The sequence below is a fragment of the Ostrinia furnacalis genome, unplaced genomic scaffold (genome assembly GCF_004193835.3).
Source record: "Ostrinia furnacalis isolate ACB-3 unplaced genomic scaffold, ASM419383v2 OfSCF3546, whole genome shotgun sequence".
In the NCBI taxonomy this organism is placed as follows: domain Eukaryota; kingdom Metazoa; phylum Arthropoda; class Insecta; order Lepidoptera; family Crambidae; genus Ostrinia; species Ostrinia furnacalis.
Window position 1 is genome coordinate 1 of NW_021133785.1, and position 18283 is coordinate 18283.

The following is an 18283-nucleotide window of genomic DNA, read 5'->3' on the forward strand; positions in this document are numbered from 1 at the left end:
TTAAAGGTTTTTGTTTGACCTGAAAGTTCTCTGTGTAAGAGAAGTGAGAACGAAGGTTAAAACTAAAAATGTAAAGCGTAAATTGAGTCTTTTGGTCGGTTGAATTTTATTAATACTTAGGTCAAACACAGAATCCTATAACTGACAGAATTGAGGGATTGTTTTATAATACGGACCTTTTTTCCAAATCAAATTTTATTTTATTCTTTTCTAGTCTCTGGAAGACGTGATGAAGGACGTAGCTGGCGTGAAGAACCGCACGTACCGCAACTCGGCGTACAAGATCCACCGCGCCAACAAGCCGCCGGTGTACCTCGCGGTCGAATGCGCCACGCCCATCCACACGCTGCACCTCGTACTCAAAAACCGCACGCTGTATGACGGTGAGTGACGCGTGACGCGTGAAGCAGGGTGCTCATCATAGTCTGATCTGCGAGCACGTAGAATTTTGTCCAATGACCCCAATGCTGTCGCGCTCGCACACTCACTGCAGGCGCCCGTCGCACAGTCGCGACAGCAATATAATTACGCGCGAGCGTTAAGAGCGTTGTCACATTTTTCATGCAGAAATCGAGAATTTGGCAGATTTCGAAATTATTTTAGTCATATAATTTATTGTTGTAGCTTCTTTTGACTTATATCATCGTAATTATCATACGTTTTTACGGAATGTCTATTGACAAAATCTCGTNAGACAAATAGTTTTATAAAACGTCAACTAAGTTGGTTAGGTATTTGTATTGTAGATACTTATATACAAATGAACGTATAAAATGAGTTTATTTTCAAAAGTATAGATAGGTACAGGGTGGAAACGATAAGTGATTTCACTTGATTTTTAATTATACAAGATATCGAGAAACTGTTTAATGTTCCTGTAAGTGCTTCATGAGCTCTTTAAAATAATAACAATAAATAGGTCAAACAATAAACTGGATCTATGCGATAATTCAATGTTTCCGAATTTCATACTAAATGTATGCCGCCAGCCATACCTACCATATTAGAAGTGTTAATTTTTAATTGAGTAATATATAATAATCAAACAACAAACTCGTAAATTTTATTAATTGCATTCTTATTTAAATTATTTACGGAAAACATGATTTTAGGTTTAACTTGCTACAATATCATCAAGAGATACTAATTAATAAATACTAAATAAACAGATAAAGGGGACGGCATTAAGGCACTCAGAATTCTCAGAAACCATTGATTTCGTGTTTGTTTGTAACTGTATTATATGTATGAAAGCTGGAAATATAGGTTTTTTGAATAGATTCAGTTCGTTCTTAAACATATTATTGATGCCATTTGCTAGGTCTCATGAAGCACTTTTTCAGTAAGTAACCATTTGTTCGACATCTTGTATACCTACTATAAGAAATATTCGAGTGAGATCACTTATCGATTATTTTCGTCATCCTTATTTGTATTAAATTTAATTAAAATACACTAAGGCTGAGATGCACCACCTAACTTTGACCCTAACTGACAATAACCGGTGTTTTATGTTAGACAGATTTTTGACATCCAAAATTTTGATGTCAATGTTAAAGTAAGACGGTGCAACACGGCCTAACAAATGTATCGTAGACAGTACTTTTTATTTTCTTCATAAATCTTTCTTTTCTTTGTAAAGCTATCTACAAGCTTTTATTTTCTTTGACATCTGGAGTTGTAAAATCTTGCAACTTAAAATTTACTTACTTCCCGTTTTCCCATTGAGCTGAAATTTTGCATGTCTACACAGGCATGCAAAATTTCGTTTCATTTCGCACTAAATAATTTAATTTACACGTGTTTTCATGCGATGGCCAAGTCAATATATTTATGTAAAACGTTAATGATTTCCTGGACTGGACTTGGTATTACATGGATCTCACAACTTTTTACCGTAGAACAACTGAGTAGTGAGACTTGGTTTTTTGACAAGTATTGTTTTTGATGGGTTTGTATTACAGAACGCATGTGTACCTAATGGGATAACTGTTTAAAAACACGATTAGATAAATTTTGCTCTATGGATAAAAATCTTAAAGTTACCTCTGATTTTTTAGCATTATACGACCGTGGTTTATAATAATAAATTCTATAAAATCACAATGATATCAGTATTTACCTCTTTGATTTCCTGACTTGTTTAGATTTACAAAAACTAAATATTTATTATTAACTTTTAGATAATAATTTGAATGGCGCTTACGATGTTTAGTTACGAGCTCTTTGATGGACACAGATATTATAGATAACGTTTAAAAAATGGCACGCTCGTTTTCATACATTTCATTCTATTTATTTAACCTATCCATATTTATGTGCGGAAACGTCACAAAATCAGAATAAATTTTAATTTTTCCATCCCGCATCATAAAAACTAAAAAGTCAAAAGTAAAATTTAAATAGTAAATATTTTTCATAAACAAGCTTTTGATGCTGTAAAAAGAATAAAATAAAACATAAATTCTTTCAAACCCATCAACTTATTACTTTACTCAATTTAAAGATTAAAAACTTGTCGCGGGATTTACTCTGTAAAAAATACATTAATTATGTAACTTGATTTTGCTAAAAGTCTGATCTGAGAAAAAATCAAATAGGTAAATAATACATTATTTCTTTATTAGGTATTATGTATGATGTACTGTCTTAGGTACGATACAACTACGGATTAAGATCGTTTAGTCGACGCAGCGTTGAAATTGTACAGATAAATGCAGTTTGCGCACTCACTACGCGACGTCAAGCAATAAAAACCTAAAATTCGAACGCCAACTTTTTGCTACAACGCTCTTAAGGATGGGCAGCTTGGGGTCATTGGACAAAATTCTACGTGCTCGCAGACCAGACTATAGACAGAGTAAATACAAATGAGTAGGTCATCTTCATAAACGCCCGAGCGCGGTTTGTATGTGAGCGCGCCAATACGTAAGCGGCGCGCACGCACATACTGACAAAATTTAGCGGTGATTAGCGGTGAGGTGCCCCGAATTTTGTCAGTGTGTGCGTGCGCGCCGCATACGTATTGGCGCGCGCTCACATACAAACCGCGCTCGGTGCGTTTCTATGAAGATGACCTACTCATTTGTATTTACTCTGTCTATAGTCTGGTCTGCTAGCACGTAGAATTTTGTCCAATGACCCCAAGCTACGTATGTTACTAATATCACGTTTTATTTAATTTTATGAAGTTACTAAGCAATGTGTTTTTATTCTCCGCAGAGCTGGACGGCATCGACGAGGCAGAGGTGGTTCGCGACTTCACAGGCATGCTGCGCTCTATCATTGCTAAGAGTCCTGAGTGCCAGAACCGCTGCGAGATTGTCTATTACGACAGTAAATATTTTTAGTTTTTTTTTGTTAAAGGAAAACCTATGACCTACACTGAATTGTCCCACCAAACTCATTGACAGGGGGCGCCACCATTGTTCAACTATGTATAGTTTCCAACATGGCAAAAATCGTAACTAGCGATCCGGTATTGACGATGGCGCCTCCCTGTCAATGTCACGGGTGGGACAGTTTAGTGTATTGGGCTTGGACGAAGTATTGGGTCAATATAGCATGTTCTTATAAAAGAGTTAACGAATTTGCTTATATTGGTAAAATAGTAAGGCACTTAAATTTTTTCTTTATCACATGCATAGTAGTAAACTAGGTGCTCAGTTAAACAGTATTAAAAATAACAAATAGCATATAATATCCCATTGTAATTACAGATACAGACCCAGATCAGAATTTGGCTGACGTTCTGCTGGACAAGATCCGCGAGCTCCAACCAGACTTTGAGGACATTATCAGAGGAGAAGCCAATTAAATGGTACATTACTCTTATTTAATTTCATTCCGCAAGGTATGATTTTTGTAGATTTGTTAAAAACTAGTAGAAAATAGTTTCGTATTCTCTCCACCAGGCGGCGCCACTGTGAGTCTCATCCAAATTCGCCGAAATCAAAAGTTATCGAGTAAAACTCGCATTGTTATGAATCAAAGTCTATATTCTGTTTTGAGAACAGCTAAATTATTGTTATTGGATATTGGTGATGATGATTGACCAAATTATTCTTATTGATCGAAAATCATTCTATTACCGTTTACAATTTGAAATACAGTGAGTATAAATATACAATTTTTAAAATAAATGTTTTTAGATTGCGTTACGCACGTTTGGTGAAATTTCGTTTGTTTATAATGAAGGTGACGATGCCTTGGTTTGTTTTTTCTAAGTTGACTAGTCAAATGATAATTCGAAGTGTGTACCTACTTTATTCTAGCCCTCAGTTAATTACTACCTTTGAAATCAATTAGTTTGATGGCGTCAATGTGTTTTAGTGCCATACGAAATTAAAATATTATATTGTTTTAAAATTTTTGAAATGAAGGTTTAAAAACATAAATGACTGTTGATTGATACGAAGACTGAGAAGCAACGCAGCATTTGTAATCAACCTTAATATCTATTTTATAAAGGGGAAAATATTTAATTTTAAGTATGTTACTATCAAAATAGTAGGTATTAAAGTAGATCTCTAACATCATGACAATGACTATTTATACATTGCTTCTTTTTACCCGACAGCGCCAGAAGAAGGGTTATTTCATTACATTTAGTATCGTGACAAAAAGGTGCTATTTGGCCTGTGACGTTGTGATGAGTCATCATAAAATTGTCACACGTCATGTAAATATAGCCTAAGCTTTACATATTAAAAACATAAAAGGACAGTAATTTACCACTTGCTTATTAATTATTAAGAATGGATAAAATCCATTCAATATCTTAGATTAAGGAGACCTAAAACTTTAGTCGTATTCAAAGTAAAAAAAAATACTTTGATTAAAATTACTGCTTATGCCAAATAAAAATTATATTTTTAAATTTTATTATGTTTGTTATTTTATTTCATCATCCCACGAATCGGCTACAATTAATATAAGTTTTGTACACATCGATTCATCTGTTCAATGAGAGCAAAGATTTAGAGGAACCTGTGTGTGTAAAGTTGTATTTGTTCTTGTAATATGTATTATTCGGTTGGTACTTTATTAAATCACCTAAGCATCCCATAAACAAGAAAATTAATAATTTCCAATATAATCCAGTTAGCCTAAAATCTATGAATAAGTATAATCTAGATTCCCAAAACTATGAAATATAGATTCCTCATTTCTGATTCGATCTTGTAAAGAAACTTTCCATAGCACGCTGTGCAACTTTAAGCTTTCTTTTGGGGAAAGCGCTGGATGCAAGCCATTGTTAACTGGATAATCTGGAAATCCTTGGTGACCTTGTTCAGAAGTCAACGTCCTATGGCAGAAATGATGATGAAAAGCAAAATTCACTTTATCATGAAATGCTTTAAGCCAAGTTTCCATTCTATCTCGCATCACACTATCTTGAAATTATATTTTTTGAACGTTGAAAGGAAATATTAAAAACAAACGATCCATGTACTCGTATTACATGATTCCTAGACTCCAGGCCAGTGGTCTTTACCGGTGGTCCCTGGAGGCATTCCAAGTGGTCCCATAGAGTTGGTTAATAACTCTATGAGTGGTCCACTGCTCCAGGCAAAGTGCAAACAGATATACCTTGTAGTGTGTTAAAAATTCTGTTAACTGTTAAAACTAACGTTATTTGTATAACGTCTGTTCGCGGTTCGATGTCTGTGTCATAGAATTAAAAAATAGGTTGTCAGTAATGTCACTGTCAAACGTAAACGTCAAACGCACGTGTTGTATTTTGTTCATCAAAAACTTTGAAATTTGTGTTATTTTTAAATTAATGAGAAAATCTAACAATGGGGAAGCGTAAATATGATAATGACAAAAGTTCTCCATCGAAAGAAAATGCGACGAGTGAGGAGGCAGGGGCAGAAAATAATGAAATCGTGGAACAACCAGACAACACCGAAAATGCTGATGTTAAAAGAAGAAAAGTTCCTAAAACAGGTGGTTTTGATATTAAACACCTTCGCAAAGACTTGGCGGCAAAACAAGGCCAAGGAATGGGTAAGATATGAGTCGTCTGGATTTATTTTTACTCGTCATGACACAGGTTAAAAAGTCGCCTTTGCGGTTATAATTTTCCTTGAAATAAACAACGATTAGTTTATGTCTAAGTAGTCTGTTAAAAGTATTACTAAATTAAAAATAAAAGACAAAGTCAAGGCTGTAACAATGATTAATATTTGTGTAAATATCGTTTTCAGTGCTGACACAATTCCTTCAAGTTTGCCTCGACCCAGACAATGAAGAAGATTACCTGCTAGCTTATCTCAAGACGGGAGGCAACCCACACGAAATCCTCCGGCAAATCAACCAAGACAGTAAGAAAAACCTTACACTTACCACACCAGCGTTCCATTTATTCCACTTAATCATAGTCAAAGTTCAGTCTTCGCTTCCCCACATGATCGCTGCCACCGAGGAAGCGTGCCGATACTTCCTGAACAACTTTATGTCAACCGTGGAAATTATGATCAGCGAGAACTCTGGACCTCGGCACAGGAAAATAATCTTAAAGCTACTCACATCAATGGTCACTTTGAACTCTGACTTGGGTATCGAGATTCTCAGTCACGCACCTCTCACTCCTAAACATCTGCAGTATATTGTAGAAAAATCAAATTACAAAGAGAAAGACAATGTACGGACATCATTTGTTCACTTCATGACATCATTCCTTGTTGATGGTCACTTACCACTAATAAAAGCTCTTTTAGAAAAGCAAGGTCTGTTGAGCTTGGTGATACCTGGACTGGTGCATGATGAGGCTGAGGCTGTTTTGATCTTCCTCAATATCTTAAAAAAGAATGTAGTTGAAAACTCCTTCATTTCCAAAAGCTTAAAGCTAAAAACCTTTAATCATCAAGTTCTACACAACTTGTTTAAGATATTCACATGGAAAGGACCTCCAGAAATAAACTTTGAAGTCAGAAATAAGCTGAGACCAGAAATTGTGACATTATTATCAGATATTATTTTAACATTGTTTACATCACACAGATTGGGTCTGTATTTCATTGATAGCACTTTAGGAACATCAGATTTAAACAAAAATCAAAACTTGTACAAAGCTTTATTGACACTTAAACGGCCCTGGGAAAACAATAATGAGTGCCAGGTCATTTTAGAAATTATTCACAGATGTCCAGACTTGCACAGAGCAGTGATGTCGGTGGTTGAGCAGAGCTTTGAGCCACAACACTCACCAATTTGGGAGAAAACTGTAGAGTTCGTAATAAATCTACTGGAAAACATGAAACCAGAAAACGTAGTGCCCAAAATGAAAAGCTTAAATACTTCTCAAGCAGCAAATTTTGTAAGATTTGTCACATTACCAGTCCCTCTATTGAAATACATCCAAACAAGTCTTGGAAAGGACCAGTCAATATCTTTATATTGCATCAAGGTGCTGGTTAAAATGCTTCAGACTTTAAAAAGGTACATGCAAATTTTCGAAATGGATGATTCTTCCAATCGTATTTTGGACTTGAAGAATAAACTGGAGTATTTTCTGCCTAAACACTTACCTGTTCCTGCTACTATTGTCACACTCATTCAAGACGTCATCAATTATAAAGACAGTGGAGATGAAAAGCAACAAGATTATAAGCTTCCTAAAATTGAACATACAGATGCTTTAATAAACCTAATTGATGTATTGCTATTGTATAATGATATCCATCCTGCATTTTTCGAAATGCTGGAGGGTAATATTGACATGAAACAAATACTGAAATATGCTACTAAATTGAAAGATGGGAATACTGCTCTTTTGAAATTCAAAATTGTATCTCTGTGGCTGACACTAGATCGCACAGCTATTTCGCTTAAAAATCCCATGTTTAAAGATCTATTCCTTATCATGTTGGATGTTTATACTACTGACACAGATACCACCTGGTCTGAAGCAAAAATAACACTACACAACTTTTTTAGAAATACGTCTATTTTTGAAAGAGATGAAGATGAAATTCATCTGATTTTGTATGCTCTACGTAATGCGAAAGTAAACCCCATTTCACTGATAGCCGATATTGTTGAGTTTGTGCTGTCGCATATACAAGAACTGGCAAATTACGTGAGCGATCAAATAGTAAACTTCGAAATTACTGATGAAGGAAGCGAATCTAGTCTAAACAAATTATTTGATGATTTGATGGAAAATCAAAACACAGATGATCAAGTTTTCTTAGAGAATAAAATTCCGTCTACCTTTATTGTGGGTTGTATGCAATTTATTCAAAACAACAAAGAGGCAAAGAAAAGTTTGAAACATTTTCTATCTTGTTACATAGCCCATTTGTTCCATTGTAACTACTCGCCTGAACTAACGGAACTTTTAATAGAGGATTCTAAGCTGGAAGTGAGAAATTATGTTTCACAGTGGTTGTCACAGTCTGCTTCCTTGCCTGAATCCATCACAGCTAAAGATGATATCATAAAAGCTTTATCGAAATCTATCTTCGATAATGAAGACTTGCCACTCCAAGAAGTATTTAGATGTCTTGAGGAAACATCAGCAGAAGAGAGTGATATAACGATACATGATGTGCCATACAAAGTGATTACTACTGATGCAATTGATAGTTCAGAAATTTTAATATGGGCAAAATACCTTATATTTTGTTTAGTGCGTTTGACAAACATTGGCCAATTAGATGAAGATAGACAGAAAAAAATTATCAACTATTTTCATCTCCTTATAACCATAGGGAAGAAAAGTCATCTGATAAATGAATGTCGTTTGATCATGCTGTCTCTATTTAAAAATCCACATGTCTTGAAAATTTACAAGCCATTATCTGTAAAAGAAAATGATCCTTGCGTAGCATCAACTCAAAGCCTGCTTGATATTGTTGTTGTGCATCGCGATGTAGTCACACATTTGGATAACAAGCATAGAATCTTAAAGTCCTATCAACAGAAGAATTTCAATGAGTTGGTCAAAGCTTTCAGCAAAATCAACAAACGGAAAAATTTGAGTAGTGAGCTCACAGTGAAAGTCTTGGAGGTTGTGGGAATGACGAATGAAGACGATTTAGTTATTTTCAATAAAATATTTGCGTTGGATGCAAATTACTGCGTGAAAGATGACAAAGAGCCCAGCATTGTTTTAGACGTATTACAAACTTTGTTAAATAAATATTCAAAATCGATAACCATTGAAATGCCCGAGCATGTGATTCGAAAGAGCATGAAAATGTATGCAGAACTAATTTCAAACAAAGAGGTCACTGCTAATCTCACCAATTTGGAGAATTCTTTAACTGTATACTTTGAGAATAAACCTCATCATTCTGTATACGTAAATGACGACATTTACAAAAGATTTTTCAATGCAACTACGATCAGAAAGTCCACATCTAAATTAGCATCAGTACTATTGAAGTATAACATGAGATTTTGTAATATTTATAAAGAACAAATATCTCGTCCAGAAATCTTAAGCCAAAGAGAGTTGACACTGCCGTTAGGAAATGCTATCATTCATCATAAGCAATTTCTTATTGAAAACCGGGAGCTATTGCCAAAAGTATTTGCTGAATACAAATCCAACACAAATAAAATGCTGGAGAAACCCCACAAGGCTGGACAAATATACAATTCATGTTGGGAATTCATAAGAAAATTATTGTTAGAATGCTTGGATGTTAAGGAATGTGTACAGCTATTTAGCAAAAGCCATAAATACGAGGTTGCAGAGTCAAGCCACGTGCAGCTATTACAAGCCGTCTTCTTTAAAATCTGTCTACATGCTGAACATCACAAGAAGGAGTACCTTATGAACTACTTGTCATCCATGTTGCACATTATGACTATAGCCTTGAAAGAAAATAAAGATACGAAGACCTTAGACGACATCATAGGCAGTGTGTACAATGTAGTTCTTATCGTGAAACGCAAAGAAGGATTCAAAATTGAACAAAAGGATGAATTCAAAAAAGTTACAGAAAGTGCCGTATGGCAAAATTTCTGCAAAGCTGTCCTAAAAGACTCTTTAAAGGTTCGAACTGTTGCCCAGTCCAGCACCCCTGGACCTCAGTTACTGTTCCTGCTTACTACATTAGTAAAGCTTTTATACTCAGCGGATAGCGAGGATATAGTGACACTGTTCGATATGGTGACTTCCCATTCGGAGTTTTTGAATGTGATGTTGAGTCATCACAGCTCAGACATTAAATCAAGATTAGTGGAGTTCTTGTACACCTTGATTCAACTGAATAAATCAGTAATGAAACTTCAGCAAATCCCTGTGTATTTGAGCGCGTATCACGCTACAAGAAGTCCATGTGACCGGCTTATTCTAGCCATATTGCAATTTTACGAGAGCAACGGGCAGGCTGTGAACGAATATAAACCCTACGTTTTCGGAGATTCCGCCGCAAACCATTACGCTGTGCGGAAAACTAGGACGTCATCACTGTGGGGACATCCGACTCCCAATCGATTGTTCAATTTATTCGACAAAGAAACGATCGAGAGGACCGTGAGGAATTTTCCAGTGATGCAAAGGCTGGAGTATAACTACGAGTTGCCTCCGATCGGGGCGTGCCAGGAGTCCCTGAGGGCTACTTTGGTGGAGACCTCCAAAGCGGGTTACTTCAATACGAAGCCGATAAAGGACACTGAAGCGGCGATCAGTAATTTGTTGCGGAGTGTGAAGTATGATAAGCTGTTGGAAACGAATGTGGAGGTCACAGCGGTGTCACATTTGGAGGACGATGAGGGGGTGTATGACGCTGCGTTCGTGTTTCCCTTGCTGAGTCACCTGCTGGCTCCGGGGTCGGTGGCGTCGTGCTTCAAGATGATGCGGTCGGGTTTATTGGCGCTGCCGGTGGTGGCGCTGGGCTCTCATTGTGAGCTGATGCGTGCGGCGGCCTACCACGTGCTGCATCGGTTCTGTCTGCTGCTGGAAACTGAGACGTGAGATTTTTATTTCATTTTAATCATTTTAGATTGTGGGTTAATCATGTCGCCTTGCATTAGCAGCGCGACAAACGCACGACGTACTGCCGAAAATTTCATACTATGTGACAGCGGATGCCTGCCTTCAAATTATAAAAACCCCGCTGCCGCGTTGCTGTCGCGCTTCTAAAGTTCTAACGCCCTAATGTGAAAGCGCTTTATAATGGGATAAGTTCTCGGTGCTATAGTAGTTGCACAGTTGCGGGTTCGAATCCCGTTGGGGGGTAAATGTAGATTTAAGTATGTCTAATATACATTTTGTTCTGGACTTACCAGTTGTAACATTGCAGCTCTGCTGTTTTTTATGAATTGATTTCCTTTCTCAATATTCTGTTCTCAGATATCACTAATGACATCTATTGGCATGATTAGAATTTAGAAACGAATTTCAAATGGATGGCGCTCATTGCTTTGTGTTTTGCGATAAGGAATACTTTTTAATTATTTTTAATTAAACATTTCCTGATGTTTTTATTTTTCTAATTCTATTTTTAAACTAATTATAAATATGTAATTCTATTACATTCATTGTTTAAGAATAGTTTTGTAATACGTATATAGTTTCTAATCATGCCAATAGATGTCGTTAGTGGTATCTGAGAGTCGAATATTGAGTAACGAAATCAATTTACAAAAAACCGCTGAGCTGCAAAGTTACACAGTATTCAAGATCTAGATAAATAATAAACAAATACTTGTTTATTGCAATTAAGTAACTTTCTGTTCTCATCCCTGTCTCTTTCATTCATTCAGCGTGAGTGAAAAACAAAAACAAATAGAATAGGCTAGTTTCCTAAAAAAATTTTTTTAGTCCGTCAATTTTAATATAAAAAAATATTGGACACCTATATTTTGAATTTTCAATCAAACAAATAATTACAAAGTTATAGTGCGTTGAAGTTCCGCGCGACGTCACAAACTCTTGCTTTTTTACCCAGGAAACATCCCTATTGAATACACGAAAACCGTTTCGCTTAACCATTACTACTGAAAACATATGAGTACAACATGTAAATACTTATCCAATGTGTGTCAACATATATTTTTTCTTTTTCAGCCGACACAAGAACGACAAACTATTCCTCACGGACTTCATAAGCACTATTCGGCAGAGTCTTCCCACCGCCATCAGCGATCCAGCTCCCGAAGATGGAAACACCAAAGGGCTGAGGAGTCCTCGCCTCCCTGCAGTAGACGCCTTATACCTGGCGCGGGCTCTGATGGTCTCCACCGCCCCATTCGACCCACTCTACAAACCTGTCAACAACTTCTTCATAGCCAAAGAACTGGTGGACCTCACAGTCGTACCAGATTTTCTGAGCCTCTTCCACGACAGTGACGTGGTGTCAACGGACCGAAGGCTCTGGATTCTTGACGTCATCAGAGACGGAACAAAAACGATGACGGATATCAACGTCATATTCAAGACGATGTCTCTGAAAATGATCATGGACTTCTACTCTTCAGTGCTGAGTGACAGGAAGACAAAGGAAAGAATCCTTGGAGTTTTGAATTCTGTGATTTCGGTGCCTAGAGCGTTTGGGATTTTATTGGAAGGCTATGGCTTCATGTCATGGCTACACGCCGTTGTCAGACAACTGGGGAAAGATGACAAGACACTAGTCAGAACATTATTTGTGCTATTGGAGAATATGATTCACAGCATGACAATAAACTGTTTTGTGAGACATCTGGCGCTGGCAAGGAACCGCAACGCCAGTCATGTTGAACTCAAACTCAACAAAGATGTAGAATGCGAAATAATGGACGTTTTGTATTACTTATTGCCGCATACAAATAGCTTGGAAGACGAAGATCTGGTGGCGTATGTGAAAATATACAATTTACTCTCAAAAAGAACTTTGAAGAGTTTAACTAAGAAGCAGATTCTAGGCTTGGTTTGCAAGAGTGCTGCAGTAATCAAGGATGAAGCTACGAAGTTGTTAACAAAAGCAATTGTTAATAATGATGTTAACGTGTTGAAGAGTAATGTTATAAACAATCTAGATAGTTCAGTTAATGTGCAGTCGAAAGATGTTTTGATGCGAGAATTGACGGAAATAATTCAAAATTACGTCGCTTAAATATTATTAAATTTAAGTACATATAGTTTATGAACTGTATACCAAAATAAATATTCATCAAATGTTCATTTTCTTTGCTTTAATACCTGGACAAGACACTAGTTGAACGAAAATACCTTTATTTTATGCCTTAAATGTACCAAGAAACTCAGTAAGTGCAGTTGGTAGATCAGTAGGCCTTCTTTCCATGGACTTAAGAAATCATAGCAAGGTTCTTTGGTGCTGTTTACACAGATGGACACATCTCATTAGGGCTCTTCTTTGATTGGACTCCTATTTGGCAAGACAACTGCTAAGCAGGGAAATGATATCAGCAATATAATTAACTTGAAGATAGTTGGGTGCGGTGCCATTTATAGGAAAGGGCTCTAAATTGATCTCGGTGTAGTTTTACTATAGAAAGTAGGTAATCCTCATCTAATCAAAATCTGATTAGCTTTGTCAATTGTTAGGCTTAGTTAGGTTTAATTCATCATTATTTCATCCATACGACGTCCACTGCTAAACATAGGCTTCCCCCAATGATTTTCACAAAGGCCGGTTGGTAGCGGCCTGCATCCAGCGCCTTCTTGTTACCTTTATGAGGTCGTCGGTCCACCTTGTGGGTGGACGTCCGATACGTGGCCTTCACTCCAGGTTTATTTACCTAATAAGTAATACAGAAAAGGTGAAGAGATGAGCGACTACATTGAAGTGTAGTAATGCGAACTTAAGGAACTGTCCGCATTACATGCGCGTGCGCCGGTATGTCGTATGCGCGAGAGTTCCCGTCTCCGATTTACCGCGGTTCGATTCCCGTAATTGACTCGTAACTCCTGAAACGGCAGTTCGTAATTACTTGTTGATAGCGGTCAGTTCAATTCGGATTTAATGGTTCGTATACCATTGATGGCAAATTGCTATAGGATTCATAGTTTGCATTAGAAATCGTTTTCGATTAAATCATACAACTTGCTTATTGGTAAAAACTGGAAGGCATACTAATTTAGGTAGCGAAGGCACGTATTTTAATTTAGCAAAACGATGAGTAGATACCTACTTTTCAGACAATACTATAAAAATAACTTTTAAATGAGATGATTTTGTATGGCAAAGGGGACTATGATGCTCACAAAGTTGTTAACTTGTCAATATATTGATTTCAAAGCTAGTAAAATTACATCGAAAACTCTGTTTTCAGGGCTAGAATACCTAAAGTACCTATATTTTTAAGAAATTATCTCTTGGAACTATTGGTTTATTGGTGTTTGATAACTAGCTACTCAATTTCTTGTTGGAACCTCTTATGACGAAAATTGTAACTCGTATTCTCAGTAAGGTTTCTTGAATGTCCAGTTTGTAGGTAGGTAGACAATACATTTAATACTTCAAGAAACAATAGACCTATCCATAAATTAATACGTCTCTTCACGCGCTTAACGTTAAACCGCTCTACTTTCTACTGCCCAAGCAAACACTCATTGGACCTGATTAGCAGGTTGCCTGGGAAAGTGATGAACTGATAATAAGATAAGGGCCTGATTTAGTGAGAGATTTAACACCTTAGAAAGTTGGCCAAAATATTTAGATTAGATTGGAATTTCTAAATAGCCGCCAATCATCAACTACCGTTTATTAAACCTCACACTTAGTTATGTTTTTGGTATATCTTTATTAAATAATCTGCTATTTTATTTGAATACATATAGGTAGTCGTACAGTCGTACTTATGTAGATTTGTCGTACTTACCGTACCTACACTTTACCGAGAGACCTACTTAAAATAAAGTAAAAATGTTTCGATTGATTTGTAAAAAAATATAGTTTCTAAAAGCTACGTATTTCAACAATTCGATCAGTTAACTTCAAAAAGCATCACCCTTGTAAACATAAGAATTTTTTTTTGGGATTGACTGCCCCTATGAAGCTAAAAAAGTATTTTAATTGATTTTAGTGGTGTCAAGTTCAACAAGCCCCTTCTACGCGCAGTCGTCGCCTGGTAGCCTAGGCAACGTTACTAAACGCGTAGTAAAATCATCTTTTCTCTTTTCAGTAAAATGCGGGTACTCCCAGAAAGTTGCAAATGTCTGTGTGTCAGTTCTTGAAGAAATTTAACGAATGTGAAATTATCAAGTTTTATTCAAGATACAAATTCAAAATTGCTGGACAATGGGCAACAATCGCACACTGTCTTCAGGGTGCAGGTATGTAGGAACTATCTTTTTTATTTATGTTACAATTTTGTCTTAGAATTGCTTATGAAGTTTGATTAAGGTTAGACATTAACAGCGATACATGTGATCATTGACCTTACTAATAATTATTATTGTTACAAGAATTGGACCTCTATTTTCTACAAGAATCTCAATGTTAATCCCCTAAATGAATTCTTCAAGTCCAGAGCCGGACTCAAAACTCGTTTTTTATTAGGACCACCGAGTTTTACGACTCATAACTCACAAGTGACACCAATGTTAACACAGTTGTTAAGCATCAGTAAACATTTTACCAATTATTAACGACCAACGGATATCGTTGTGGATTTAATGATTCAATTGGACATCTCCAGTTTTCCTGTGTTGGTTTTACAAATCATATAAGTTATGCTAATGGCAAGCCGGGTTTGAGTTATGGAATAGTTATGACGGTTGATCAGGATAATTATTTTCTATGTTCTTACCTAAATTCCTTTGGTATTAAGTGAATGGTAGGTTGTTTTTATGTAGTTAACGCACTGATACCTTATTTAAATGCAGTAGGTATCTAGGGTGTATCTTATTATTAAGCGTAAATTCATTATATAGACATCGAGAACTTAAGTGTTTTTTATTATTAAAAGTTGATCTCAATCAAGAAAACAAGTTTGAAGTAAAACATGCACCGACAAGATTGGCTTACAAAATTGAAAAGCCCATTGGCAAATTCAATTTATCAGGGCTTCCAAACAGTCTTGTTTATGACGTACGGCGTACAGGTGGAATTTGGTCGTCAAGAGTGAAGGTTAAATTGCACGCTACGTGCAAATTATCTGGCGAATTTGCGACCGCCATTTTAACCGATATCATCTCGAATGATATAAATTGTATGATGAACGACAATTCTCTTGAATAAATAGGATGTCTTGCAGTGATGGTACCTTGTGACGAATGGATAGGCTTTAAAGAAGAGCTATAAAAATGCATATGATCATAAATACCACCTTCGCTTCGATTAGGGTCCGACTTATTAGGTTCCTTATTTCTTTCGTTCAATCCTTCTTCTAACATATTTTCCCCTTTCTTTAAATCTTTAAGAATAATTTCTTTATTTTCCAACCCATTTAAAATACCTTTCTGAAAGACAGAGATACCTTTCTGAACTGAATACCTGGGTAGAGCTGCAATCCAGTATACTAAAATAACCGATATAATAAACCGTCGGTTTCGCTAACTGCGTAACTATTTGTGCACAATCGGACAAATCAATGATACTTTTTTGTTGGCCAACAAATGGCCGAAGTTCAGAGATGCTTTGTGTATGTGGGAGACTGACCGTTCCCACGCGGGCAGCCTTGGTCAATACAACCGATTAGTGAATACTTTATTAAGTAATTCAACGTTAAATTTGATAAAGGCACATGTTATAAGCAGGCGATATACCGAAAATCAATTGTCACTTGAACCAGCCGCGACTAGTGAATATAGGCCGACTTATAACTGATCGGCTGTGGAAAAGGCATTCAAACTAATTACCTCTATCTGATCTAGCGGTTAGCGGTCTTGACTGAGACTGTAAGCTAGCGGTAGCGGGTTCGAATTCCGCTAGCATACCTACCGTCAGGTAACATTTTCCATGTTTGTGTGATGAGCAAGAACAGTCTATTAAGATTTTAGTCACCATAGCAATAGAAAATAAAACGTAGGTTTTCGACAAAGATAGCTTTCATAGTATTGTCTTTCCGACTGCCAACAACTTTTCCCTTCACGCTGTAATGTGTACCTTGGGTCACCCCTAAGCCGCCTATTTAGTTTTATACACACATAAATGATCTCATATTAATCACATTTACCAAATCATGCGGTAATTATTCATAATAACCGGCGATTATTCATAATTTTCACATTTATCACTTTGACCGTAACATAGATACTAGAGTATCTAGAGATAGTTGAAGTACCCACAGTAGCGGCGTAAGGGGGGGGCGGTGGGGGCGGTCCGCCCCGGGTGCCAAGCATCAGGGGGTGACAAAGTCGCGCAGATTAGTACTCACTGACGCATCTGCATGGCAAGGACGGTCGTGATGTCATGACAGGGGGGGTGCCATTCTGGGGTGCCCTCAGGCTATAATTTATATTATGACGGGGGGGATCTCATATTTCCCTGAATTGAAATGTCAGTGAGCTACTAAAATCTGGCATTGGCATTGGAAATGTCACAAAAACTTTCACACCTTGTAATTATGACTTCAATTCTGAAATACCAAAGCAAGAGATAACAGACGCTCTAGCAGTATGACAGGATACCCTTTTCAGAGATCTTTTAATACTAATAAAAGTTACATAATTATTATGTATGCCCTCTGAAAACGTATTTCACGTTGTATAAAGTAACGTGGACCTACCTATCAGTGTGCAAATGTCTTATCTAAGCTAGTGTGTATCAAGGTAAAAAGTAATTCTTCAAAATAAATGCACCGTAGTAAGTCTTGGTAACGATTTATATTTAACGAAAAATAAAATAAAACTCGCATTCCTCGCTCTCGCTCGCAGCGATACAAAAACAAAAATAGCGTATTAAATTAATGATTGACATATTTAGATTAATCATGTTAATATACTAGTACTCGCTTTCAATTCATAATCCTCCTTATTTCTATGTTATTAAGAGTCAGTCAGGTCTGCGTGATCAGATTTTGTTTTTGATACAGGTTGAAACTGAGGTCCTATACTATGCTATTCAGAACGATTTCTATAGCCAAATACGTTTACATCTATCTCTTTTACTCATCCAGGAGTGCTAGAGGATATAACTTGTCGTGATAGTAGTCGTTTTACAGAATAGACCTCTTGTTGTGAGTTTGAGTGGTAAGGCCCAGTTGACCAGCTGTCAGATTACTGTCAAGATGAGTGGTGGTGGGTTAAGAAGGTTGTTTACAGATTTTCGGCTGCGGATAAAAATATTGTGATGGGATTATTATAATAGTAGAGACTGGAGAGTTGGTAGAGGTTTTAAAATGGAAAGCTTTAGAAGCCTCTCATTAAAGAAAC

The 18283-nt window shown here is 36.6% G+C and overlaps 2 protein-coding genes across 4 annotated transcripts; both read left to right on the top strand.

The window, feature by feature from the left end:
• Positions 1–207: 207 nt before the first annotated feature.
• Positions 208–15108, top strand: LOC114357938 (stimulator of interferon genes protein-like). Of its 3 annotated transcripts, none has more exons than XM_028311751.1 (4): positions 208–383; positions 3223–3336; positions 3720–3820; positions 15091–15108. In XM_028311751.1, exons 1-3 carry the CDS (start codon positions 230–232, stop codon positions 3815–3817), a joined length of 366 nt encoding a protein of 121 aa, XP_028167552.1. In that variant the 5' UTR covers positions 208–229; the 3' UTR covers positions 3818–3820; positions 15091–15108. The 3 variants fall into 3 exon arrangements, with proteins under 3 accessions (XP_028167552.1, XP_028167551.1, XP_028167550.1); XM_028311750.1 differs by lacking the exon at positions 15091–15108 and adding an exon at positions 3915–4818; XM_028311749.1 differs by lacking the exon at positions 15091–15108 and having other exon boundaries at positions 3720–4818.
• Positions 5716–13104, top strand: LOC114357936 (uncharacterized). The gene is made up of 3 exons (XM_028311748.1): positions 5716–6012; positions 6213–10932; positions 12032–13104. The coding sequence occupies exons 1-3, from the start codon at positions 5802–5804 to the stop codon at positions 13056–13058; spliced, it is 5958 nt and encodes a 1985-aa protein (XP_028167549.1). The 5' UTR covers positions 5716–5801; the 3' UTR covers positions 13059–13104.
• Positions 15109–18283: the final 3175 nt, after the last annotated feature.

Coding starts and splice junctions, on each gene's coding strand:
- LOC114357938 (XM_028311751.1), top strand. CDS start 230: ATGAAGGACGTAGCTGGCGTGAAGAACCGCACGTACCGCAACTCGGCG. Junction 384..3,222: donor AAACCGCACGCTGTATGACG/GTGAGTGACGCG, acceptor TATTCTCCGCAG/AGCTGGACGGCATCGACGAG. Junction 3,337..3,719: donor CGAGATTGTCTATTACGACA/GTAAATATTTTT, acceptor TTGTAATTACAG/ATACAGACCCAGATCAGAAT.
- LOC114357936 (XM_028311748.1), top strand. CDS start 5,802: ATGGGGAAGCGTAAATATGATAATGACAAAAGTTCTCCATCGAAAGAA. Junction 6,013..6,212: donor AAAACAAGGCCAAGGAATGG/GTAAGATATGAG, acceptor TATCGTTTTCAG/TGCTGACACAATTCCTTCAA. Junction 10,933..12,031: donor CTGCTGCTGGAAACTGAGAC/GTGAGATTTTTA, acceptor TTTCTTTTTCAG/CCGACACAAGAACGACAAAC.